This window comes from Macaca thibetana, chromosome 18, assembly GCF_024542745.1.
Source record: "Macaca thibetana thibetana isolate TM-01 chromosome 18, ASM2454274v1, whole genome shotgun sequence".
Lineage (NCBI taxonomy): Eukaryota > Metazoa > Chordata > Mammalia > Primates > Cercopithecidae > Macaca > Macaca thibetana.
This window is the reverse complement of record NC_065595.1, coordinates 66,337,512-66,363,532: the sequence shown is the minus strand read 5'-3', so window position 1 is coordinate 66,363,532 and position 26,021 is coordinate 66,337,512. Positions and strand designations below refer to the sequence as shown.

Sequence of the window (26,021 nt, the reverse complement as noted above, 5' to 3'; positions counted from 1 at the left end):
TTTACAATTTGCAAATATGCATCCAGTGCTCCTGGAGACAGAGAAATTTTTAATTTAAAGGAGCTTGAAAATAATTTGCATCATTACCACCTTGATTTGTTATTTTGGAGCTCACTTTTGTTTGTATTCTTAAAAGGAACTGTGTAACTTAGGTCAACTTAACAATCCATAATTAAATGGAATTAGAAGGAAACAAATTCCAGACAACATATTTCACGCATGTATTTTGAAGATACAAGATTTCTCTCATATGGTGGTAGGCTTGCAATAAAATGTTTTTAAGCGAAAGCTTTGTCAGAGAAGTAAACACTGTGTTATTTGATAGCTCATGGCCTATGGTGGCAAACTGAAGTACAGCGTGGCCTTCTATTCTTTGGACGGCGTCGGCACCTCCAATTTTGAGCCTCAAGTTCTCATCAAAGGTGGTCGGACCAGAAAGCAAGTCATTTACATGGATGCACCAGCGCCAGAGAATGGAGTGAGGCAGGAACAAGAAGTAGCAATGAGAGAGGTGAAAATGGGATCTTTTTATATAAGTTCCTTAAAGACATTGACTTTGCTATGGATGTAGTGAAAGATGAAAGCCATTAATAAGAGAATGAGCAGCCAGGTGCGGTGGCTCACACCTGTAATCCCACCACTTTGGGAGGCCGAGGTGGGTGGATCACCTGAGGTCAGGAGTTTGAGACCAGCCTGGCCAACATGGTGAAACCCCGTCTCTACTAAAAATACAAAAATTAGCAAGGCATGGTGGTGCACGCCTGTAGGCCCAGCTCCTTGGGAGGCTGAGATGGGAGAATCGCCTGAACCCAAGAGGCAGAGGTTGCAGTGAGCCGAGATTGCGTCACTGTACTCCAGCTTGTGCAACAGCGAAACTGTCTCAAAAAAAAAAGAGAGAGAGAGACTGAGCAAGAAGACCCTGGGATCAAATTTCCAGTGGGATTAGCAGGATTTCCAAAAACAATTTGAATTTCAAATTCTCAAGAAATGTGTATTAGGCATATGTCAGTTTAGTGGGCACTGCATCTTAAATTCTTTATCTTGGCGTACTATTTTCAACCTGCATGGAGATAGTGGTACAGGAGACTTTGGACTTGCTCAGATTTGGGAAGTGTCCATTCTCCCAGCAGATGTTTACTGGATGTTCGCTGTGTGGCTGGCACTGCCTTAGGTAATGCGTATCTATTGATAAATGGGACTGACGCTGCACCTGCCTGTGGAGGTTTCAGGAGGTCTTTGTCAGTTACACTCAGTGGCGTGCACAGAACATGGCTCATTTCTGGAGAAATTTATAAAAGAATTTATTCTTTATAAGTTTTATGCCTGTCAGAATTTGGCCTCTGAGCTTAAATGAATGTGTTTCTCATTCTACAGCATTTTTGGAAATATTTTAACTCCGTCTCGGAAAAATCTGTCACGCGAGAGGATTTTATGTCTGTCCTTAGCAACATTGAGTACATCCTCATCAAGGCATCATATGGTCAAGGATTACAGCAGAGCAGGTACTTGGAGCTTCTAGAATTTTGACCGTTATTTTCATATTTGAAAGCAAACTGAAAGAATTTGACTCATTCCGCTTCCATTACCTACTATTTTTATTAATACATGTAGTTCAGTTCCTTACCAAAACATTGTTAAATATTAATATCATTATGGAATGTGTGAGTTATAACTTAAAGTATCCACCTAGCATGCTAATGTCGATATAAAATATAAGGACGTAATGGTGGAATCTTGGCTGAAGATAAAATGCAAAAAAAAGAAAAGAAAAGAAAAGAAACAGTTGCCATTTCTGCCGTGAAAACTGAAATGCCCACGTCTTTGTAATGATGTATAAAGAATGCGGTCACCAACTCATCTAATACTTTAACCCATAAAGAAAGCCATTAAGTCTTGGCCAAATCAGCACTTCAAAAGGTCTTTTAGGTGTACTTCTGTCACATTATTTTTAAATTCTTAAATGTCTAAAATGTGTCATGACAGTACTAATGTGCTTTAAGACATTTCACTTATAATCACAAGTGGGAACTACTCCAAACAGGGAAGGAAGCTCTGGTTTCATATATATGCAAATATTAGGTCATGTGCTGTGTTTCTAGAAAGTTTTTCAAATGTTAGCATTTCCTCTCTTCTTAACATGATGGCCGCACAGAATCTCAGGCATTTCAATGGAGGTTGGCAGAAAGGCTGAAAAGCCGCACCCAGAAGAAGAGGTTGCATCTCTTTTAGAGAATTGTGTCTGTCCTCCTGGTACTGTGGGATTCTCGTGTCAGGTAGGCAGACTCTAGTCAAAATCTATTTCCTTGTTATAGCAACTCCAAGAGACGAACAGAACTTATGTGTATATACTATATCATTTTTTTCTCTTTTTGAATTAAAAAGAAATTAATTTTGGTAAAATGTACGTAACAAAATCTGCCATCTTCGCCATTCTTTGGTGTACCATTTAGTCGTGTTAAGTACAGTTACGTCGTTGTACAACTGTCACTACTGTCATTCTCCAAACTTTTTATCATCCCAAATGCAAACTCTGCACTCATTAAACACTGGCTCCCCATTTCCTCTCTCTGCAGTCCCCCACAACCACCACTCTTCTTTTGGTCTCTGTGTATTTGACCACTGTAGGGCCTGCTTCTATATATATGTAATACATGGCGCCTGCCTGTAATCCCAGCTACTCAGGAGGGTGAGACAGGAGAATCACTTGAACTCGGGAGGCAGAGGCTGCAGTGAGCTGAGATCGAGCCATTGCACTCCAGCCTCAGTGACAGAGAGAGACTCCGTCTCGAAAATAAATAAACAAAATAAGTGGAGTAATACAGAATCTGTCTTTTTGTGAATGGCTTGTTTCACTTAGCATGATGTCCTCAAGACTCATTCATGTTGTAGCCTGTGTCAGAATTTCCCTCCTTTTTAAGGCTGAATAGTATTCCATTGTATATACATGCCACATTTTGCTTATTCGTTAATCTGTCAATGAATAAACTTGGGTGGCTTCCCAGTCTTGGCTATTGTGAATAATGCTGCTGTGAACATAGGGGTTCAACTATCTCTTTGAGATTCTGCTTTCGGTTCTTTTGGATGTGTACCCAAAAGTCGACTTGCAGAATCACATGGTACTTCAATTTTCTATCTTTGGAGAGATGGAAATGGTATAGCTGCTGGTTTTTACTGTACCATTTTACATTCTCACCAGCAGTATACAGGGTTCCAATTTCTCACCAACACTTGTTAGTTTCTGTTTTGTTTTGTTTTTTTTTTTTGATAGTTGATACCCTGACAGGTGTGAGGTGGTATCACCTTGTGTTTTTTCATTTGCATTTCTCTGATGATAGAGATGTTGAACTTCTTTTCATATACCTGTTGGCCATTTGTATGTCTCCTTTGGAGAAATGTCTATTCAAGTCCCTCACTCACTATTTAATCAGACTTTTTTGTCCTCCCTTTTGCATCCCCTCAGGACTGTGCCCCTGGGTACCACAGAGGGAAGCTCCCAGCAGGGAGTGGCAGGGGACCGCGCCCTCTGGTTGCTCCTTGTGTGCCCTGCAGTTGCAACAACCATAGTGACACCTGTGACCCCGACACCGGGAAGTGTCTGGTATGCTGGTTTGTGGGGGTGCTTGCCTGAGTTTAGAAGTAAAGTGGATGCTGAGTGTCAGATTTCTGGTCAAAGTCATAGCTGTGCCTTGGTTTAGTGAGAGGTTAGCTCAATGTAAAATATAAACGTATTTCTTTAAGGAAGGAATAGCTTAGTGGTTCTGACCTTATCAGTGGAAATTCTTTTATAAATTTTACTTTCTTGATGAATTTATCTGTGGGCATCAATTTGGGAATTACAGTCATGCACCAAATAATGACATTTCCATCAACAATAGATCACATATAGGACAGTGGTCTGATAAGACTATAACACTGTATTTTTACTTTACCTTTTCTATGTTAGATATAGTTAGATGCACAAATATTTACTGTTGTGTTGCAATTGCCTACCATATGGCGTAGGCGTGTAGTAGGCTGTGCCATCTAGGTTTGTGTAAGTGGCAGGGGACCGCGCCCTCTGGTTGCTCCTTGTGAACTCTATGATGTTCACACAATGACAGAATCAGCTAGGATGCATTTCTCAGGAAGTATCCCCATCTTTAAGTGACGCATGACTGTAGTTGCATGCCTTGTTTTTAATTGCAGTACTGGTTGCCGTAGTCAAAATAGATGAGAACTATATATGATAAAGTCTGGGGGCTCACGTGGGAATTTTAAAATAAATTAATGCCAGTGTTGCAAATGTATTTCTCTATGTAAAATATTGCCCTCTCCTTGCATTTTTTAAAAAATGCATATTCTCTAGGGGATGATAACAGCACATTATTCACATGTTAGTGCGTATTTGCTTCTCAGCCACCTTCTCCTAGGCCAAGACTGGTCTCGGGGGCCGGGCGTGATGGCTCACACCTGTAATCCCAGCACTTTGGAACGCCGAGGCAGGCAGATCACGAGGTCAGGAGGTTGAGACCATGCTGGCTAACATGGTGAAACCCCATCTCTACTAAAAATACAAAAAATTAGCCGGGCGTGGTGGTGGCGCCTGTAATCCCAGCTCTTCAGGAGGCTGAGGCAGGAGAATGGCGCGAACCCGGGAGGCGGAGCTTGCAGTGAGCTGAGATCGCTCACTGCACTCCAGCCCGGGCGACAGAGCGAGACTCCGTCTCAAAACAGACAAACAAACAAACAAACAAAAAGATTGGTCTCAGGGACACATGGAGAACTCTGACCACTGTAAATGACTAAGCGACCCAGACAGAAGGCTCGCAGCCCTGACTGAGGACAAACTCCCGTGCCCATGATTTAGCTTGAGCCAGTGAGGCAGATAACAAAATGATCTGATACTTGTTTCCTGCTCCTGAAGGCTCATGCTTTACAATCACTCAGGTGGAAACATTGATTACTGGTAGAAATTGTTCCCAGATTAACTTGCCTTGGGTAAAATAATGCATTGAAGGGAAATGCGCTGCCCATCAAGGACACACCCGAAGCCTTGGAGATCCTGGGTGTGGCCCAATCACAAGGAAACACTGGAGCCAAAACAGAGGAGTTAGGACTGCGGGCTCCCAACCTGCCTCCCACCACATTTTGATTCTGGTTTTCCCTCTTTTTACAGATCTGTATTCTGTGTTTGTCCCTAGGGACTTCATTCATGGTCACCACTTATTGACAGTTCTTGTCACTGAAACCCACTATAAACAAAAAATGGTGTCTGGGCTTAGAGGATGGGATTTCAGGGTTGCAGTGGTCCTTCTATTCTTGTCAGAGTCCCTTCAGATCTTTTTTTTTTTTTTTGAGATGGAGGCTTGCTCTGTCACCCAGGCTGGAAAGCAATGGTGTAATCTGCTCATTGCATCTGCCTCCTGGCTTTAAGCGATTCTCCTGCCTCAGCCTCCTAAGTAGCTGGGATTACAGGCGCCTGCCACCATGCCTGGCTAATTTTTGTATTTGTAGTAGAGACAGGGTTTCACCATGTTGGCCAGGCTGGTTTCAAAATCCTGACCTCAAATGATCCGCCTGCCTTGGCCTCCCAAAGTGCTGGGATTACAGGCATGAGCCACCACGCCCGGCTATCCCTTCAGATATGAAGTCTGAACTGTAACAGCTATGCCAGGCAGTAATTTAGTGTACGTTTTACACACCTGCAACAATGGGGAGCTCACTCCAGAACAGCTCAGCTCATCTTTGGGAGCCCTGATTCTTCCTGAAGCCGGTGCCCCTGGACCATCATCTGTTGGTACATCTGTTGGTGGTAGGACCTTAACAAATACCTTGCGAAACTACTTGATCAAATCCCTCTTTCCCATGTCCAAAGGCCCTGAATCTTCAACCTTCCAAATCACACACCCTCACGTGGCTGGAGGCCGGATGGAGTGGTCATGGGTCCATTCACCAGTCTGGGGTGTGCATGTCACTGTGTGTCTTTGGTATCCTGCCCTGAGCCTAATGCCTTTGCTCCCGGAGTCGATGGGAGCATCTCTCCTTAACTCGAGGTGCTGTGTCTCCACGGCACAGCCTGGACAGGGTAGTCATGTCCGCCCTGTCACTGCTGCCTCACAGAGTTGACTAGACATAAGACCCTTGCACTATTCTCACCAATATAGCGCCTCCGTCCCTTCTTCCTTGCTCTTTAAGCCCAGGACCTTCCCTTCCGTCCTCAGTGTTTCAGATCCTTTTGTGGTTTAGTGCAGTTCATTTCCCTTCAACATAATCTCCTAAGCACTCCCTCTGTATTTATTGTACAGGTAGATATGAAGACCGTTTTGGATCTGATTTTGTCATTAGTATACAGGATGTTCAGGTCACTGGGCGTTTGGTGTTACCATAAAAATGATTGATTGGGGCCGGGCATGGTGGCTCACACCTATAATCCCAGCACTTCGGGAGGCCGAGGGAGGCGGATCACCTGAGGCTGGGAGTTTGAGACCAGCCTGACCAACATGGAGAAACCCCGTCTCTACTGCAAATACAAAATTAGCTGGGCATGGTGGCGTGTGCCTCTTAATCCCAGCTACTGGGGAGGCTGAGGCAAAAAAATCGCTTGATCCCAGCTATTTGGGAGGCAGAGGCTGTGGTGAGCTGATATCATACCATTGCACTTCAGCCTGGGCAACAAGAGTGAAACTCTATCTCAAAAAAAAAAAAGTGATTGATTTTTGGAAGTATGACTTGGAAGGGGCTGGGGAGACAGAGGACAAGGGCGGTTGGTAGCTTGGGAGCTTCTCTTCCTGGTTACCCACCCCCTACCACCGCCTTCTGGGAGATACGACGGAACCTTTTTACATCAGTAAAAAATTGGCAGGCATTCTCTGTGCATTTCCCATAGCAACGAGTTCAGCCCACACTTTAGTTCTCATCAGGAGGTCCTTATTTCCTGGCCACTCTTGGGGCAGCTTGTCTTTGCTTCTCTAGGGAGCCCAGAGTCCATCGTGTGTCGGGGAGCTGGTGTTAGCCGTGGAAAACCTGAAAATCTTCAATTCTCCCTTATCGTCTAATACTTATTCCTTGTCAAGTTTAGGCCATGCCATTAACACATGTCTTTAACACATTTACTTTTCAAGAGAGAGATTACAAATTTTACTTCTAAAGAGAGATCAGTTTGAGAGGTCAGGTAGATCCCAGTAAAATTTGTCCCCATCAGGGAAAAAAATAGGAATAGAACTTTAAAATGAAAAATACTAGAATTTTTAAAACATTTAAATGAACTTAAAATAGTCTTTTTTTAACATGTAAATTATGTCTTTCTGTATCACCTCTCACTGCCAAGGAGAAAAGTGTGAGTCAGCCTGGGAGTTTGCTCAGGGGTTCCTCAGCCATCCTGGTTTTTCGACTCAGCTGCATCAGACATGGAATCTTGTGGCCAGGGACTGAGTAAATAGAGATGAATTGAGCAAATGCCAATTTCAAATTGGAGTCAGATGGCAAGAACTGCTTGTTCTTTTAGCTTTAAAAATGTGTACCCTTTTTAATAGAAAGACTATAGGTCCAAAGGATGATGTAAAGGTTAACTGGAAATGCCACATGGGGTGGCCTGTGTCTGTCGTCCCAGCTACTTAGGAGGCTGAGGCAGGATGATCACCTGAGGCCAGGAGTTTGTGACCAGCCTGGGCAACATAGCAACCCCCTATCTGTACAAAAAAGTGAAAAATTAAACAAACGTGGTGGCGTGTGCCTGTGGTCCCAGCTACTCGAGAGGCTGAGGCAGGAGGATCACTTGAACTTGAGCCCTGGAGGTCAAAGGTGCAGTGAGCTATGATTGCACCACGCACTCCAGCCTGGGCAACACAGGGAGACCTCGTCTCTAAAAAAAAAAAAAAAAAAATGAACTGAAAGTTAGTTGGTGATTGTAGTAATCTATCAGTGGTGCTCTAAAACCATGAGTTTTCTTCCCTCATTCTCTATTTCCTAAATCGTCTATCCATTCTTCACTTACTTGCATGTGGTTGTTGAACCCTGACTATGTGCAAAACTGGTGCTTCAGATTGTTTTTTGGGCCACTAAATATTTTAAATCTGTGTTTTAAGGTTCTGCAAACTGCTTTTAGGGCTCCTATGTCTATTTTCCTTAAGAAGAATATACTAGTAATTTCTTGGCTTTATTGGATGAATGCAGCCTTATGATGAATGAAAGCCCCAGAGCTGGAAATGTTTTCAGGATTTTTAAGAATATGGAGGAAAATGCTCCCCTTATGTTTTTAAAAGCTCGCTGATATAAAACGTGGCAGTGCTTAGCTATTACCAGATAAGAATGATTTCTAACAATCTCCCATTTTTTCCTTCTTCCTTTAAATGTGGGCTCCCAGAACTGCGGCGATAACACAGCAGGTGACCATTGCGATGTGTGTGCTTTTGGCTACTATGGGAAGGTGACTGGCTCAGCAAGTGACTGTGCTCTGTGTGTCTGTCCTCACAGCCCCCCCGCCAGGTGAGCCCCCACAGGTGCAGCTGGCATGCTGGGCTGCCCAGGGCTGCTTCCAGTTCACCCTCAGTGGTCTGTGTTAATGAATATTCTCCTTTGGTTGCAAAAGGTTAATTTTAAGAAAAAGTGTTCATTCTCAAAAGCATTGGAAGAGAATCTTTCCAAAAGCAAAGCATCTGTGTTGGTACTGGATGTTTGGATGCAACCAGTTAAAGGAAGGACTTTTACGTTTTGTTTTTTAAGACTCATTTTAGCCCACAGCATATGTATCCAATCTGCATGGAGATGAATTGTTATTAATTTTATTGATAATGATACAAAAGAACCCAATTACCATTTAAGAGAATAGGATTAGAATTTATATAAGCTGGTGCCTAAGTGCTGAAATGCACATGGTGATAAAATTGGGACTAGTTTCTATCTTGTACTCATGATGTTTGTACAGAATTATCTGAATGCAAAAGGGAACCAGAAATTTTAAGTGGGAATTAGAATATCAAAGAATCCTCTTTGGTTCAAATGAAAATTATAATTCGTCAACAATATTTTATTATCACTTAGAATATTTGGCAAGGTATTGAACATGTAAAGATCAAATGTTAACTTTTGGTTTACTGCAGCAAAGTATTCCTTTTAATATTTGTCTGAATCTTCTGTTTTTTATTGCCTCCAAGTAAATCATGCCTGATGGTGAGTACTGAATGAGAGGCACTATGTTCACTTCCCTGGCAAGCTATGAAGCATCCTAAAATGTGTTGTTACTAGTGCTTATTTTTTATATTAAATCTATATATGTGAATTTTGACTTGTCAATTCCATTTCTGTAGTCTATGCTATAGAAATACTTTCGTGTGTGTAACGTTGGATGTGTTTTAGCATTGCTTGTACTCATGAGGAATAGGGGAAACAAATATCTACTTACAGGGAATTGATTATATACATTGTGTTGCATTCCTAGAGTGAAATATTTTACAAACATGGAGAAAAGAATAAGGTATATCTGTAGGCACAGAATTAGAGAAATGGCCAGTTGAAGTATGTAATGGAATATGTAGTGTGATGCCATTTTGGAAAAAATTCATATCCACATGTCTATTCATACCCAAGTTATAGGTGGCTATATGTGCCCAGAGAAGTATTGGGAAGGACGTTCTACCCTACTACTCTGCACATTTCCGTACTGTTTGAATAGTTTACTTCTTCAATAATAAAAAGGTTATAAACGTCCCCAAAGTCCACATTAATAAATTAAAATTGTGCTATCAGGAAGAGATTGTGAGGATGTGAACATTCGTGTGTGCTCAGAATCTGAGATGTCCTAAAACACATGCTTTATTTTCTACGTATTTTGTTTCCACTGAAGTCTGTCCCTTTACTATTTTAAGGAGGAAAAAGAGTCAGAAGTGGTATGGGGCTGGTAACTGATGCTGGAAACTTCATCTTGCTAACCAGAAGGAACCAGGCTTGGCTTTAACCGTTTTTGTTTTTTATTGTCTCCAGTAGTTTGCATGCACCCAGCTCAGCCTCTAGATGGCGCATTGGTAATTTAAAACGTGAAGGCAGAGGGTAGAGGATGTTGAGAAAAAGGAGTAAAACAAAAGCAGAAATCCATGAATGAGGAGATCAAATCCCAGTCGATAATTACACTTTGAGAGGCTCTGTCATTTTGCTTCTGGTAGCCTACCACATAACTCCCTGCCTGCCTTTAGGTTCATCGATTCTCCAATTCCACCCTACTTCCTTGCCTTTGCTTCCCTGGCTTGCCTTCCTCGCCTTACATTACAGTCAATAAAGTTCTTTTCGTCAGCGTGTGTTCATCCATCTTCCCCTGCGGGTTTTCATGCTTGCTCATAGTTGTTTCAACTCTCTTACCACCTTATCACTTAGTAAGCAAAGACGCTTTTTCCTTGGGACACTCTCTTGTTGGGTGGCTAATTAGTGATAATCCCTAAGGTCAGTCTTCTTCCACTTAACATTCACATGATTGCCCCGGACAGGGTCTTATGAATGTCTTTTGGATACAAGATGTGCATGCACTTATTGATTACATTTATTTTCCTTCCTTTTGCCCAGTAGATTGTAAGCTCTAAAAAGCTATGTGTGATCACGTAACTTTGAGACCAGTATAGTGTATCCTAAGAGTAATGAATAAGCACTTTAAGGAAAGATGGAAATTGTGTATCTGAAAATTCAAGAAGAAATTCTTTTCCTCCAGTTTTAGTCCCACTTGTGTCTTGGAAGGTGACCACAATTTCCGTTGTGACGCCTGTCTCCTGGGCTATGAAGGACAACATTGTGAAAGGTACATGGGTGGATTGTCACGTGGAAATCCCTGGGTACTCTGTTTCTTTTATAAGGTGTTGGGCATATTTACTATAGTGATCTGGGAGCCATTAACAATTTGCATTGCTTGATTGAAATAAGACCTCATTACTGTTCCAAAACAAGTTTTCCCAAGGTGAATGGATCTGTGCTTTGCATTTCATTTGGTGCAAATGATTACTGTCGTGAGTTAGAAGCTGGTATTGACCATCCTATCTGTACGTATGTTCCTTCCTTTCTGTAGGTGCTCCTTGGGCTATTATGGGAACCCTCAAACACTAGGTGGCAGTTGCCAGAAGTGTGACTGCAACCCGCACGGCTCTGTCCATGGCGACTGTGACCGCACATCTGGGCAGTGCGTTTGCAGGCTGGGGGCCTCGGGGCTCCGGTGCGATGAGTGTGAACCGAGGCACATTCTGATGGAAACGGATTGTGTTTGTGAGTATTTCTCCCCTAAATGTGTAAAGATGGTTTTTCCTCCCAAATGTGTTGGGAAAGAAGCGGTGGTGGCACACTAAAATGTCCGCAGGATACCAACCTCCTGTTTTATTTTCATTTTGTTATTTTCTAATCATAGATCACTGTTGCATCTGCTGAACTGAACCTTTCATCCGGTGTTTTCCAGCTGAGGCAGGAGGTTCTAAGATACCAGTTTATTCCTCTGGCACTCAGAGTGGCACAGTGATTTCAACTTTCTCGTTTAGTGGCATTAATATTTCCTTTAGTGGAGCCGGGAGTGATTTAGTGTGGGAGAGGAAACAGCTTTGTGGGGTTGTCATTTGTGTTACCCCAATTTCATGAGAGCTTCTGCTCTTGGCTATCATGGATTTTTTTTTTTTTTTTTTTTTTTTTTAAATGGAGTCTTGCTGTGTCCCCCAGGCTGGAGTGCAGTAGCGCAATCTCGGCTCACTGCAACCTCCGCCTCCTGGACTCAAGTGATTCCTCTGCCTCAGCCTCCCAAGTAGCTGGGATCACAGGTGTCCACCACCTTGCCTGGCTAATTCTTGTATTTTTAGTAGAGACAGGGTTTCACTACGCTGGCCAGGCTGGTCTTGAACTCCTGACGTCAGGCAGTCTGCCCGCCTCAGCCTCCCAAAGTGCTGGGATTACAGGCGTGAACCACCACGCCCAGCCTATCATGGACTTTTGTAAACTTTTTTTCCAGTTCTGATTTATTTTACCAGCAAGTGCACGAGATAGTCATCTTGGGATGTCTTCTCAGGGGTTAATGGGGAAGATAAGGAGGCCTGTTAGGATCATGGCATTGGAGGTCTTTTTTGCTTTGACTTTTGTGTTGATTATAGGCACAAACACCCCCACTATTCTATCCAGTGTCCTTCACTTGTACTTGCGAAAGATGCATTTGCAAACTGTCTGGGGAGGTGACAAGCAGGCTGTGGAAGGGAATGCTGGGATTCAGCGCAGTGGGTCCTAGTTAAAGATGAACCAGGCAGCATAATGATGAGGGCAGAAGAACGAAATGTGTGCCAGAGCTGGGCACCACTCTCGGCCTCAGCTGTTTCTTTCTGTGTGACCTCAGGGAAGTTACGTATCTGATCTGAGTCTTGGCATCATCATTGAATAGGGGCCTAGCACTTCCTGCCGTGCCACCTATGGCACAGTTGGAGTGAGAATGAGATCAGATATGGTGCACGGGGTCTTGGAGTGTACTCTGACCGCATATGTCATTTTCACAAAACAGCTTATGCAACCCCATGAAAAAATGGGCAGACCACACTGCATTAACTTTAACTCTCCTTTTTAAAAATTTGTCTTGTAGCCTGTGATGATGAATGTGTAGGTGTGCTGCTGAATGACTTGCATGAGATTGGTGGTGCCATTCTTTCTCTGAACCTCACTGGCATTATCCCTGTCCCATATGGAATTTTGTCAAACCTGGAAAATACAACTAAATATCTCCAGGTAGGTACTGGAAATATGGAGATGAACAGATACGTGTATCATTGAGGGATATAGTCAGTGGGAATGGTGGGAGTCATTGCATGTGTCCTCCCCGCAGTGTGAGAGCCCAACTTCCATCGGCCCCTGCGGACAGGTTTCCAGTCTTTCCTTGACTGTGACCAGTGACAGGCACTTACTTACTTATCTCACATGCTAGCTTGTTTCACAGTTGGCAGCTTTCATTGTTTGAGTGCTCCCTGGAGGACTCCTTATCAATGCTGTCCTCTGTGGCCCTCATTCTGCCTTTTGGGATAAGACCAAATCCACTTGCTCTTCTGTAAGACAACTTTGGGTGTTTAAAAACAGCTGCCCTATTAGAAAAGCAGAAAATAGACCAGGCACGGTGGCTCACACCTGTAATCCCAGCATCCCAGCACTTTGGGAGGCCAAAGCGGGCAGATCACGAGGTCAAGAGATCAAGACCATCCTGGCCAACATGGTGAAACCCCGTCTCTACTAAAAATACAAAAATTAGCTGGGCACAGTGGCGCGCGCCTGTAATCCCAGCTACTTGGGAGGCTGAGGCAGGAGAATTGCTTGAACCTGGGAGATGGAGGTTGCAATGAGCCGAGATCGCACCACTGCACTCCAGCCTGGTGACAGAGCAAGACTCCGTCTCAAAAAAAGAAAAAGAAAAAGAAAAGCAGAGAATAAATCTGAATAGTATCTTCTTTAAAGTTGGCTCATACTGAAGATGTACCGTTTTAAGTATATTGTTATTCACTTCACGAGAGTTGCAGGGCACAGAATCTCTCCTCCCTGGAAGACTGCATTAAATGTCTGGCAGTAAATCATAGTTTTATGTTTTCATCAACAGGGCCTAGGTCAAAAAAGGATGAAGAGTTAAGAAATTAACTTAGTAGACAGTGTCCTACTATAGCACTTATTTATTTTTATTATTTTATTTATTTATTTATTTATTTATTTTTTGAGACAGGGTCTCCCTCAGTCACTCAGGTTGGCATGCGGTGGCACAGTCATGGCCCACTGCAGCCTTAACCTCCATAGCCCAAGGGATCCTCCTGCCTTAGCCTCCCAGGTAGCTGAGACTACAGGCACACACCACCATGCCCAGCTAGTTTTTTATTTTTATTTTTAATAGAGATGAGCTCTCGCTATGTTGTCCAGGCTGGTCTTGAACTCCTAAGCTCAAGAGATCCTCCCACCTTGACCTCTCAAATTTCTGGGATTACAGGCGTGAGTCACCGCCCCTGACCCACTTTTAATTCTCATTGGAAAACAATGTGATTCTTAAATTTTGCTTTATATATGTGTTAGAATTTGACATAATCTATGCAGTGTGCCAGGTAGCAATAAAAGGGATGGCCATTTCTAAATGCCTTTTCTTAGATAAGAGCTTTCCTCAAACGTAATACTTCCTTAGCGGGGTGTGTGTGTGTGTGTGCGTGTTGGGATGGGGCTGGTTCTTGGATCCATCTTGATTTGCAGTGGTCTTTTAGGGACCGCTAAGAGATGTTTTTATGTTATACTTTCCTCAAATGTCACAAAGTGTTTTTGAAAAATGAGAGCTTTTAAATCTATTAAAAAAAGAATATTTAAATGTTTTTTCCAATCACTACATATACAATCAGTATATTAATCTGCCAGTATGGGTCCCAGGGATATAACAATTTTCTATATATCAAATAAATATTTGATTTAAATTTTAACTCATTTTGAATGATTTGCTCTAAATAAACCACTTGTCCGTTTTCTTTAAATAACTTTTTGTGTTTATGTAAAGTATTCATTGAGTTTTAAAGTTTAAACAAAATCATACAAGAAATTAGAAGGATGTTGGCATAAATTAAGCACTTTATTTTTCTTTATTTTTTGTATTTATAAATCTTTCTTTATTGAATTCTTTTGTAGTTTAGCCTAAAGGCGTTTTTTTCTTAGGTGTTGCAATTATAATTAAATTTGTGTGACTCTGCTATTGAGATAAAGCCAGAATTTTATCTGAGAATTGCAGCAGTATCAGATTCTGCTTATCACACCAGATTTTAAATTTATATCTATATCAGAAATATAATGCAAAGGATGGCAATATGGAATCATGTCGCTATAATCGAAACCTAAGTAAATGTGATCTATTTTTTTTTTTAAATGACAGTTCCAAGGAAAGAACTTCTTTCTGTGAACAAAAAGGAAATAACAAGTGCTTCTTAGTTAAGAATCAGAACATTTTACTGCGAAGCATTATAATTTATTTCCTCCATTCTTCCTAGGAATCTTTATTAAGAGAAAATATGCAAAAGGACCTGGGAAGAATTAAGCTTGAAGGTGTTGCAGAAGAAACGGACAACCTGCAAAAGAAGGTAAATTCTTTCCATAACGAACCAACCTTCCTCCAGGTCCCTCCCATCAGCCCTCCTGAACAGTTGCCTTGGGGCTGTCGGCAAGGTTCTCATTAGATCATGCCAGCCTCTTCCTCCCACGAGCTGTGCTCCAGTTACTTAATCATCAAATTGGTTTTGACCCTGCCAGTTTCTGTGGTTTAGTGGGAAAAGGCTCCCGACTTAATGTCTGTTGTCATCTCTGCTGAGGACAGAGTTGGGCAGTCTCTTAGCTCTGACTTACATTTTCTCCTCTGAAACAACGGGTGGGGCGGGGATGAAAAGATCGCTGAGGTTTCTTCCTCCTCCTAAATTCATTCAGTAATCAAGCACATGGTGAGCCCAAAAGCATGGACTGAACATCAGTAATGCTCTCTAAAACTTTCTGGGTGGAGCAGGGAGCGCACAGACCTCAAGACGTGGTGTCTGTGCAACCTTCAGCCTTCAGGTTGGGGTGGTTCTGATTTTAGGGCTCTGAGTGGCAAGTGAGCTTGTTTTTATGTCATCAGGGAATTATTTATTCTGTTTAACCTGTGACAGGAATGGCATTTAGTGACTTAAAAAAGAATCTCGCCCTCTGCAGATGGTGAGGAAGGATCACTGTCAAATTTACTATTTTTTCATTTATGAATTTTGTATGTGCGTGTGTGTGTGTGTGTGTGTGTGTACTGTGTGTACTGTGATGCTGTATCTATACATATGGATGTCTAATCTCCATCAACACATGCACACATACACAAACATCACCCTAGAAAGTATAGTTTGGCTCCTGTTAATTGAGAATTAACGATGTTTTGGAAAGAGTTGAAGGGTTTAAGTTTGGGTTTAAGTACCTCATCAAGCAAACATTTGGTTGGAAATGATAAGCTGATTAAAATAAATTCTCTGTATCCATTAAAGAAGATTCTACTTGGTCTTGACTAGAAAATACTTTTAGACCCAGTCTGAGTTACTTTACATTCTTGGAAATTACAAACAACCTTTCCTTTTGCAAATAGTAAAAATCCCAGTAAAAATAACAGCTGAGGACAGCTAAGTGGTAGCCTCCGGGCTGCTGACTTCCTGGCTCTCGTCTTGTGTAGTTCTCGTAGCAGCCCCGGGAGGTAAGCATTACTGTTTCCCAAGTGTTACACACAATGCTTGGAGATGTCTGGGCCTATCCACAGCCTGGCAGAATCAGGTCTAAAATCAGCTTGCCTGACTCCGTGTTCTTAACTCCTAGAGACTAACATTTCATAGGCCATACAAATCAGTAAGGTTTGCTTTCTATATTCTGTATATTTGGGTTTTAAAGTGAATCGAGGGCCTTCACAGTATAGACACTAGGAGACTCTGTAGTTTAATACACAATTAGCCTGCTTTTGAAAACATACCCATCTTTTCTTACGCTGAGTGAGTTGTAGATTATTTCATTAACTACTGAGTCCATTTATAACCCCAAAATATGAACCTCAGCTTGCATAATAGTGCTCATCTTTACTCTATATTCTGGAATATATGTTGTTGCTGATAAGCGACAACCACGGAATACTAAAGTTTGCATATTATTTAAAGTCAGACTCCTTAAAGTCAAACTAACCTGAGACTTTATTTTTCCACCAGCTCACTAGAATGTTAGCAAGTACCCAAAAGGTGAACAGGGCAACTGAGAGAATCTTCAAGGAGAGTCGAGACCTGGCCATAGCCATTGAGAGGTTGCGGATGAACATCACAGGTAGTGTGGGCAGCGTCTAGTTTGAAGTGTCTGTCCTTATCTAGTAAGAAGTCACTGTCGCTTTTTTAAACATATGAATAGATGTATATCCCTTGCATTGGGCTTTCTGGAACCAGAGGGACTGCAATAGTTTGGGGATCCTGAAATATGTAAGCTTTAGTCTTTCACTGAGAGCTTTAGCTTTAAAAAATGCATATTTCTTTTTTAATTTTGTGCATTACACCTGAAACTTAGATCCTAATTCTCAAGCCGCATTATGGTAAAGTTAGTATGGTAGCTCCCCATCCATTTGCCCAGAATAGGAGCTGATGGTATTTGGGACTTCAGTTTGGTACCAAGTATATCCATCGTATTAGAATAATTTAATCATTTCTCAGTTGGGTGTGCTGTGGCTTTTAGCATGCTATTTTCAGTTTTCCAGCTACCAGAAATATATGATCACTCTTCTTTTTGAATTATAGTGTAAGGGCTTAAAAAGTACAGAATCCAATGCAAATCAGACTTTATAGGGCAAAAGGTAAGGAAATTATTAGAACAAATTATGTTTAATTAAAAAAGTAGGATCAAGCATTGGTGGTTTATTTATGTCGTAAATATTTATTGAGAACATTTATTTTTCATGTGCAGATGTCTTTGCCAGGTACAAGGAAATGCTGAGGTTGACACCATGTCCCTGCCTTTAGGGAGTTTATTGGTGCATGGAAAGACTTTGAAATAGGCCAGTAATCCCAAGTTCATGGATGTTTAGTTAAGGGATGTACAGAGTACATTGGGATACACCAGGTGGCCTGGCCTGGCATGGAGGTCCAACTCAGCTTAGGTAAACAGAGCAGTCCTCAGCAGAGAAGTGTCTAAGTTTTTCACTTGCTACTAGCCACTTTTCAGAGGCTTATTAAATGATTGGTGAATTTTCTCCATAGAAATTATTGAAAAGACAACTTTAAATCAGACTTTGGATGAAGATTTCCTGCTACTCAATTCTACACTTCAGAGCATGCAACAGAACGGGACGTCTTTGCTGGAAATCATGCAGAGAAGAGACTTCACACAGTCGCACCAAAATGCCACTCTTGAACTCAAGTAAGTTCCCAATTACCGTTCACAGTGCAACCAAGTAGAGAGAGAAACTTGCATGCTATCTCCAAAGGAGAAGGAGGCATCCTGGAAGAAAAGTGCTCACTGGGAATGGAATATCCTAAGAGAGGAGAAGGGGCCCTGTGGTCAAGTAAAGGAAGAGGTGGTTACTGACCCCTCCAAATATAGAACGGTGTAATCTGTGCAGCCCATATAATCTATCTTTGTGCTATCATGCAGTGGCTTCTGTCCTTTTCTGTGATTCTGGATGTTTCCACCCAGCACAAACAGCAGAGCCTCATGGTACTATAGACCAAGGATAAGGCAGTAAACTCTCATAGAAAAAAATCGTTGGTGGCCACCAATACCATGAACTCCAAGACAGGTCAATGTTATGCCAGAATAATTGAACTCAGTTCTATACGAAAGTACAGTTACATTGAAACCCATGATGTGAAGTGACACAGAGATCACAAAACATTCTTACATACAGTCACAAGGAGTTTGGAGTTTCCTTTCCAGCTTTTATCTTAGCATTTCCATACAGGTATTACTAGCACAGGCTGTGTCTCTGCCAGGTTGTAATGAATGTGTGAAGTGCTGTTATAAATAGTTACTTGACACTTCATTAAAACTTTGCTCTTGAATTTCCTATCTAAACTATAATCAGATGAAATGATATAGTCCTGTGAGATATTTAAACTTTAATATTTTGCTATTTTAAATTATGTTGTGATGGACTTCTTATGCAAATGCTTTATCTATTTTTCTATATTGAAATATCAAATATTTATTTATACTGTATATATCTCATCTTTTTCTGTATTTCAGATTATTATCAGGGTAGATATTAAGAAGTAGAATTATTGGCTGGGCACGGTGGCTCACACCTGTAATCCCAGCACTTTGGGAGGCTGAGGCAGGCAGGTCATCTGAAGTCAGGAGTTCAAAACCAGCCTGGCCAACAAGGCCAACCCCGTCTCTACTAAAAATACAAAAATTAGCCTGGCATAGTGGTGGACACCTGTAATCCCAGCTACTCAGGAGGCTGAGGCAGGAGAATTGCTTGAACCTGGGAGGCGGAGGTTGCGGTGAGCTGAGATCGTGCCACTGCACTCCAGCCTGGGCAACAAAGCAAGACTCCGTCTCAAAAAAAAAAAAAAAAGAAGAAGAAGTGGAATTATTTAGTCAAAGAATTTGCATTTTGAGGATTCCTAACATGCGCTTCCAAATAATTTTTTAAATATTTTTTAAAAACAATGTGCACTGCCACCAGCAACACACTAGAGGGTTGGGCATGTGGCCTTTTTCATCGTAGAACATAATTTTTGACGTTGTTGATTTGTTAGGTGAAAAACAAAAGGAGGTGTTTACGGTTGGATGGAGTTTGGAGAGAGGACTAGTAATCTAATTACTAGAATAATAGGGTCTGGAAAGGGCTCTGAGAGAACTAGGATCTAAAGGCCTTGGGGGGAAATGAGAGGAGGGTGTGGTGCCAGGAGACGGGCGTGAGCAGCTGTCTGTGGAGCCCCTCCTCTGTGCCAGGAGAGTGCCAGCTTCTCTTCTCACATTGTGCTCTGTGATCATCTCAGTCTTTCCAGGTAGGGTAGAATCCAGTTGAGGAAACTGAGGCCCAGAGAATATAAGTAACTTGCCCTATGTTAATTAAGCCTCCAGGACAATATGAAACCTGACCACAAACCTGAATCTGTTTGAGTCTAAACCCTATTATTTTCCCACCCAGAACAAAAGGAAGTACCATTTGAGACCCAATCCATAAAAGACGGGCAGGTGGAATTTGGACATCAGAGACATCGAGGGCCTTTCAGGGGCAGGGAAACGAGATCTCAGTCTAGCATAGGTGGAGAGCCATTGAGTGAGGGAACACTGGAGCCAAAGAAGCTCAGCTGAAGTTTGCATCGAATTTGAGAGGCAGTGGGGAGTGGTCACAGAAGCCAAGTTGAACGTTAGTCCTGCAGCCCCAACTGCACACTGAGGCTTCAGCTGTGCTCCTCTTGGGCATCTCCAACCACGTCTTCCCAGGACCTGCCCACCCTGGAGGTGACGCCCCTGGGTTGGACTCTGCTCCCTAACCTTCCTCAGCCCCCCACACATCTGAGTTGGTGGGGAGCATGTGAAGGATGGAGATTCCCAGGCCCACCCTGCAGATCCTAGAGAATCATTTTGTGAGGCTGTCCCTTCCCACCGTTACCCATCTGAGATCAATGCATTCATTCATTCATTCATTCATTCAGCAAAGTGACCTGAACCCTGGCATTGTGCCAGGAGTTGGGGACATACAGGGGAACAATAGAGCCTTTTGCCCACTAGGAACTCGTGGTCCATTTGGGGAAAGTTTATTTTCTGAATATGCACTTTAAATACAATAAGAAAGTTTAAAATAGAGGTCAAATTTTCATCTATAGGATGATGTTACTATCTAAACCACAATCACATGAGATGATACAGTCCTCAATGACTTGAACAAGATTAACCCCCAAAAGCAAAACAAAACAAAAAAACCCCAGCACTCTTCATTAGCTTCTTCTAGCAAAATTGACAGAGGAAACTGGTGTTTCTCAAGCTATGTTCCTCTACAACACTAGTGTCCCATGAACTCCTAGGCAGATTCCTTAAACAAATATTAACCTTCCTAGGATCTGCAAGGCGGGTCTGGGACTCTCCATCCTTAACAAGCTCCCCAGCAACTCAGATGTGTAGGTGGCTGAGGAAGGTTAGGGAGCGGAGCCCAGCCCTAGGGCGCCGCCTCTAGGGTGGATGGTTCCGGGAAGACCTGGTTGAATAGCCTGAAAGGAGGGGGAGAGGCAGGGCCAGCCCCCACCTCCACCTGTTCCCCTCAGTGCCTCCTGACCCTCCCCTACTGGCGACGGCCTCTACGACCCCTTTCTCTGTCACTGCCGTTATGGTTTCACTTGGAATAAAGTTATTAATAAGATTGCTGATCTCTCTAATTTGCAAGTAAAAATATTACTAAAGAGACCTTTTATTTTAAAAGTCAAGAGTTTAAAATGTATTCTCTGGCCTCCACTTTCCAATTTTCCATAGATAATCCCTATATATATGCCATTTCAAGTTACATGGATGATTTTAGGAATTATCTGCTTTTTAATAATAATTCTTAGAAAATTGGTGGTTCATGCTGAAGCATGGCAATCATATAGATGAGAAGTTTAGCACACAGACGGATTGCTTTGCATGGTGGGTTGGGGGTCTCCAGTACTACCACCACATTCAGAGTTTCACCAGGACCCCCAGGATCCAGCATATAACTGTACTTACAGCTAAGATTTATTAAGGAGGTCCAGCCAGATGGGACAAAAGGACACAGCAGAGTCTGGAGGAATCCATGAAGTCCTCTCCCCGTGTGGGATCCCGGAGAGCACTCCTCCCCCAGCAAGAAAAATGCAGCACCATGTGTGTGATGTTTGTGCCCAGGGAAGCCTGTCAGAGATTCTGTATCCGGGGATTTTGTTGGAGCTGTACTGGTAGGCACCCTCTCCCTAGCACATAGCAAAACTCGACTCCCAGAAGGAAAGCAGGTGTTCAGCATAAACCACGTTGCTTGCACAAACAGCCCAGGTAGTGAGCTACTCTTAGCAGTTAGGGATCTGTGGGAACACAGCCCACCTCACCAGCAGGCCTTTCAAAGGAGAGCGGGCTCCAGCCTGCCACGTTGACTCTTTGCTACACACTTTGGATTATTGTTTGTAGCTGTTTTTCAGATGATTTCCATGCTGGTATCTCAGACCTATTAAAATATTTTTATTTATTTATTTATTTTTATAGTCTCCCAGGCTGGGGTATAGTGGCACGATCTCAGCTCACTGCAACTTCCGCCTCCTGGGTTCAAGCAATTCTCCCTCCTTAGCCTCCTGAGTAGCTAAGATTACAGGCGCCCGCCATCATGCCCAGCTAATTTTTGTAATTTTGTATTTTTGTAGAGACAGGGTTTCACCATGTTGGCCAGGCTGGTCTTGGACTCCTGTCCTCGGGTGATCTGCCCGCCTCGGCCTCCCAAAGTGCTGGGATTACCGGCGTGAGCCACTGTGACCGACCAAAGATACTTCATTAAAGAAGCACATTCCATGACACAGTGTCTGCTTAGGAGAGAGAAGTTCTGTACTGCAGGTCTTCTCAAAGCTTTTAGTACGCCCATCAGCAGCCCCGTGCAGGATCCAGCTACGCTTCTTTCACCCTGGAATATTTGTTCAAGGAATCTGCCTGGCAGTTCTTGGGACACTGGTGTTGTAGAGGAACATAGTTTGGGAAACACCAGTTTCCTCTGTTAATTTTGCTAGAAGAAGCTAATGAAGTGCTGAGTGGGTTTTTTTTTGTTGCTTAATCTTGTTCAAATTATTGAGGAGTATGTCATTCACGTGATTGTAGTTTAGATAGTAGAGTTACCTTATAGATGAAAATTTGGTTTCTATTTTGAACTTTATTTTCTTTTTGAGACAGGGTCTCACTCAGTCACCCAGGCTGGAGTGCAGTGGCACAATCTCAGCTCACTGCAGCCTCCACCTCCCAGGCTGAAGTGATTTTCCTACCTCAGCCTCCTGAGTAGCTGGGACTACAGGCATGTGCCACCACACCTGGCTAATTTATTTTAAATTTTCTTAGAGAGCTATCTCATTTAATAAAAGGAATAACAGATTCATGATCAGACATTAGAAATATATTGGGTTTATTCGTGTTTTCTTATGTATGTGTTTTAGTTCTTGTTGCCTGCTCATAATGCAAAGTCTTTATTATTAAAAATTGTAAGTATATCATTAAAAACTATAAGTCCTGATGTTATTCTAATAATGTCAGAGTTCAAATTTATATCCTTGACAAATGTTTTTGATCGTGTCTTAACCCAGTAACCTGACACCTGTGAAAGCTGAGGGCGTTTTACAAGGCATTTTCCATAGAATTTTTCAAAGTTCTCCTGACAAATTGAAATGAAGAGTTCATAGGATATTCCCCACCACTGCAAGGATTTGTAGTATGAAATTTTATTATTCTATGCAGCTATAAATTCAAAATTGATTTAAATAAGCAGTTTGATGGCATATTTATAAAGGCATAGGAAAAAAATCGTTTGATATTCTAAAGCTTGCGTTTATCCATGGTACAAATCATATCTTTTTGTCACTTTGAATTTGAAAGCTTTTATGAAATCTGCTGCTTCTTAACTAGCTGCAGAAAATCCTTTTACCATATATATAAATTGGTAAATTCACTGAATAGCCTTCTTTCAATTTCTTGCTGTATTATATATAATGAAAGATGGCAGTTCCCATCAACACAGAATGTTGTCCCAATTTCCTGAATCCAGATTCATGGAGATGATCTTTTTTAATTCCATTACTAAAATGTATTAGAAAATTTAAGTGTTCAGATTCTCACAAAGCCCACTGGACCCCAGTTTACCAGGAAATTTGGGGAGGAGGGGTTTAATGACTTTCATCATTTATAAAATCATCAGAGCTGATAAAAGAAGTAAAGCTTTGGGCCGGGCACGGTGACTCACACCTGTAATCCCAGCACTTCGGGAGGCCAAGGCGGGCGGATCACCTGAGATCAGGAGTTTGAGACCAACCTGGCCAACATGGTGAAACCCAAACCCTGTGTCTACTAAACAATACAAAAATTAGCTGGGTGTGATGGCAGGCACCTTAATCCCAGCTACTTGGGAGGCAGAGGCAGGAGAATCGTTTGAGCCCGGGAGGCAGAGGTTGCAGTGAGTTGAGATCAAGCCATTGCACTGAAACCTAGGGGACAAGAGTGAGACTTCTCTCAAAAAAAAAAAAAGAAGTAAAGCTTTGAAAGCTTCAAGACTTGTGCCTGCTCATGGTCATCCTAACCAGCTTAACTTGAAATACACCTGAGATGAAAGGTCACTGTGCCTGTACATTTCAGGAAACTATATGGGAACATGGAAGGTCACTGTGCACTTGTATAAATACCGTTTACTTCCTGGCATGAATAAATGTATCTGTGAAATGCACCACTTAAAAAAAAAAAAGACAATTTGTTAAGGATAAAATATAAACCTGCCATACCAGTAGCTATCTTAGAAAAATTGTTTCCATTCTTAAGAAGTTATGATGTATCACTTACAATTTCAAAAAGAGACTAGGCATAAATATGTAAAAATTTTTTCCACTATTATTTCAGAGATAGGAGTTTTGTTGGTCATTTACTTACTATGTGAACCATTCATATTTATCAGGGCTGCTGAAGATTTATTGTCACAAATTCAGGAAAATTACCAAAAGCCGCTGGAAGAATTGGAGGTATTAAAAGAAGCAACAAGCCACCTCCTTTCAAGGCACAACAGTGAACTACAGGCGGCTGAGGTGCTTGTGAGGGAAGCCGAGGCAAAGACCGAGGAAAGCAACCACCTGCTGTTCATGGTCAATGCTAACCTGAGAGAATTCAGTGTGAGTCTCACTCTCTCTCTCCTTCTCAATTATAATGGGTAACAAAATACTCCAACGTAAGCAATTAAAAGTGAGCCCTGGTCTGGCCAGGTGGTTCGCGCCTGTAATCCCAGCACTTTGGGAGGCCGAGGCGAGCAGATCATGAGGTCAAGAGATGGAGACCATCCTGGCCAACATGGTGAAACCCCGTCTCTACTAAAAATACAAAAATTAGCTGGGCGTGGTTGCGCGCGCCTGTGGTCCCAGCTACTCGGGAGGCTGAGGCAGGAGAATCGCTTGAACTCGGGAGGTAGAGGTTGTAGTGAGCCAAGATTGCACCGCCGCACTCCAGCCTGGCGACAGAATGAGACTCCATCTCAAAAGATAAAATAAAATAAAAGGGAGTCCCGTGCACTAACTTCTGCACGTAGCATTAGGCACCAAAGGTCAGAGGCAGAGTTGCTTTTATGAAACATCCTTAAAATGCCGTTTCTGCTGCAGGATAAAAAGCTACATGTTCAAGAAGAACAAAATCTGACCTCAGAGCTCATTGCCCAAGGACGAGGACTGATAGATACTGCTGCTGTACAAACAGATGCTGTGCAAGATGCTCTAGAGGTGAGTTACCACTCAGCACGGCCACAGTACAGTTTTTAAAGAATCTTCACACATCTTGTCTATATGCACATGTATCTGTTATTAAATAGATGTGCATATATTTACAATATTAATTTCTCCATGTAGCACTTAGAGCATCACCAGGATACGCTACTTTTATGGTCTGCCAAAATCAGGCACCACGTAGATGACCTGGTCATGCACATGTCCCAAAGGAACGCGCTTGACCTGGTCTACAGCGCTGAGGACCATGCCGCTGAGTTCCAGAGACTGGCAGACGTTCTGGACAGGTAGGAACATGCCTTTGTGGGAATTCAAGAGTTTGCAATCTATTGATTAGAGAAAACAAAGATGGATGTTTTTTTCACAGTGATGGGTCACTCTTCCTTTGTGTAAAAATGAGCACTCCTGTTTTATTTACCTGGCAAGTTGGATTGCCTCGTGTCTGCTAACATAGTTTACCATTGGCCTACATATCTGATGGAAAAATGCAAATAATGGAATAAGACTTAAAACACATAGTATGCGGCCGGGCACAGTGGCTCATGCCTATAATCCCAGCACTTTGGGAGGCCGAGGCGGGCAGATCATGAGGTCAGGAGATCAAGACCATCCTGGCTAACACAGTGAAACCTGTCTCTACTAAAAATACAAAAAATTAGCCGGGCATGGTGGTGGGCGCCTGTAGTCCCAGCTACTCCGGAGGCTGAGGCAGGAGAATGGCGTGAACCCGGGAGGCGGAGCTTGCAGTGAGCTGAGATTGTGCCACTGTACTCCAGCCTGGGTGACAGAGCGAGACTCCGTCTCAAAAAAAAAAAACATAGTAGGCTACAGTTTCAAGCCATCAGGTCTTTATTAAGCACCTACTGAGTGCTCAGAGCTTTGTTAGGTTGCAGGTGGGACAGAATGAGGTTATTAATTTCTTTACAGATCCGGCCTTTTTGGAGTGTATTATTTGGGTGGAGGATGTGGCTGTCCACTCTCTCCTATAGAAGTGTTGAGAGTCTCTTTTCCAATCCCTGAGAGATACCACCTCCAATTATTTTCTACTGCCTGAAAGTCTGCCATTGTAATACAATTACTTTAACTTATATTTTTTGGATATTTGAA

The 26,021-nt window shown here is 42.4% G+C and overlaps 1 protein-coding gene across 2 annotated transcripts in view; it reads left to right on the top strand.

Annotated features, from left to right (window-relative positions):
- LAMA1 (laminin subunit alpha 1) overlaps positions 1-26,021 on the top strand; it is a 165,800-nt gene that overhangs the window by 97,857 nt on the left and 41,922 nt on the right. For both annotated transcript variants that reach the window (XM_050767166.1, XM_050767164.1), the window contains exons 26-39: positions 326-511; positions 1,375-1,502; positions 2,153-2,273; positions 3,461-3,598; positions 8,342-8,463; positions 10,673-10,759; positions 11,024-11,217; positions 12,560-12,702; positions 14,970-15,059; positions 16,680-16,791; positions 17,712-17,871; positions 24,104-24,314; positions 24,795-24,911; positions 25,038-25,201. In XM_050767166.1, coding sequence (XP_050623123.1) covers positions 326-511; positions 1,375-1,502; positions 2,153-2,273; positions 3,461-3,598; positions 8,342-8,463; positions 10,673-10,759; positions 11,024-11,217; positions 12,560-12,702; positions 14,970-15,059; positions 16,680-16,791; positions 17,712-17,871; positions 24,104-24,314; positions 24,795-24,911; positions 25,038-25,201 — 1,973 coding nt within the window. The remainder of the gene's footprint in view (positions 1-325; positions 512-1,374; positions 1,503-2,152; positions 2,274-3,460; positions 3,599-8,341; positions 8,464-10,672; positions 10,760-11,023; positions 11,218-12,559; positions 12,703-14,969; positions 15,060-16,679; positions 16,792-17,711; positions 17,872-24,103; positions 24,315-24,794; positions 24,912-25,037; positions 25,202-26,021) is intronic.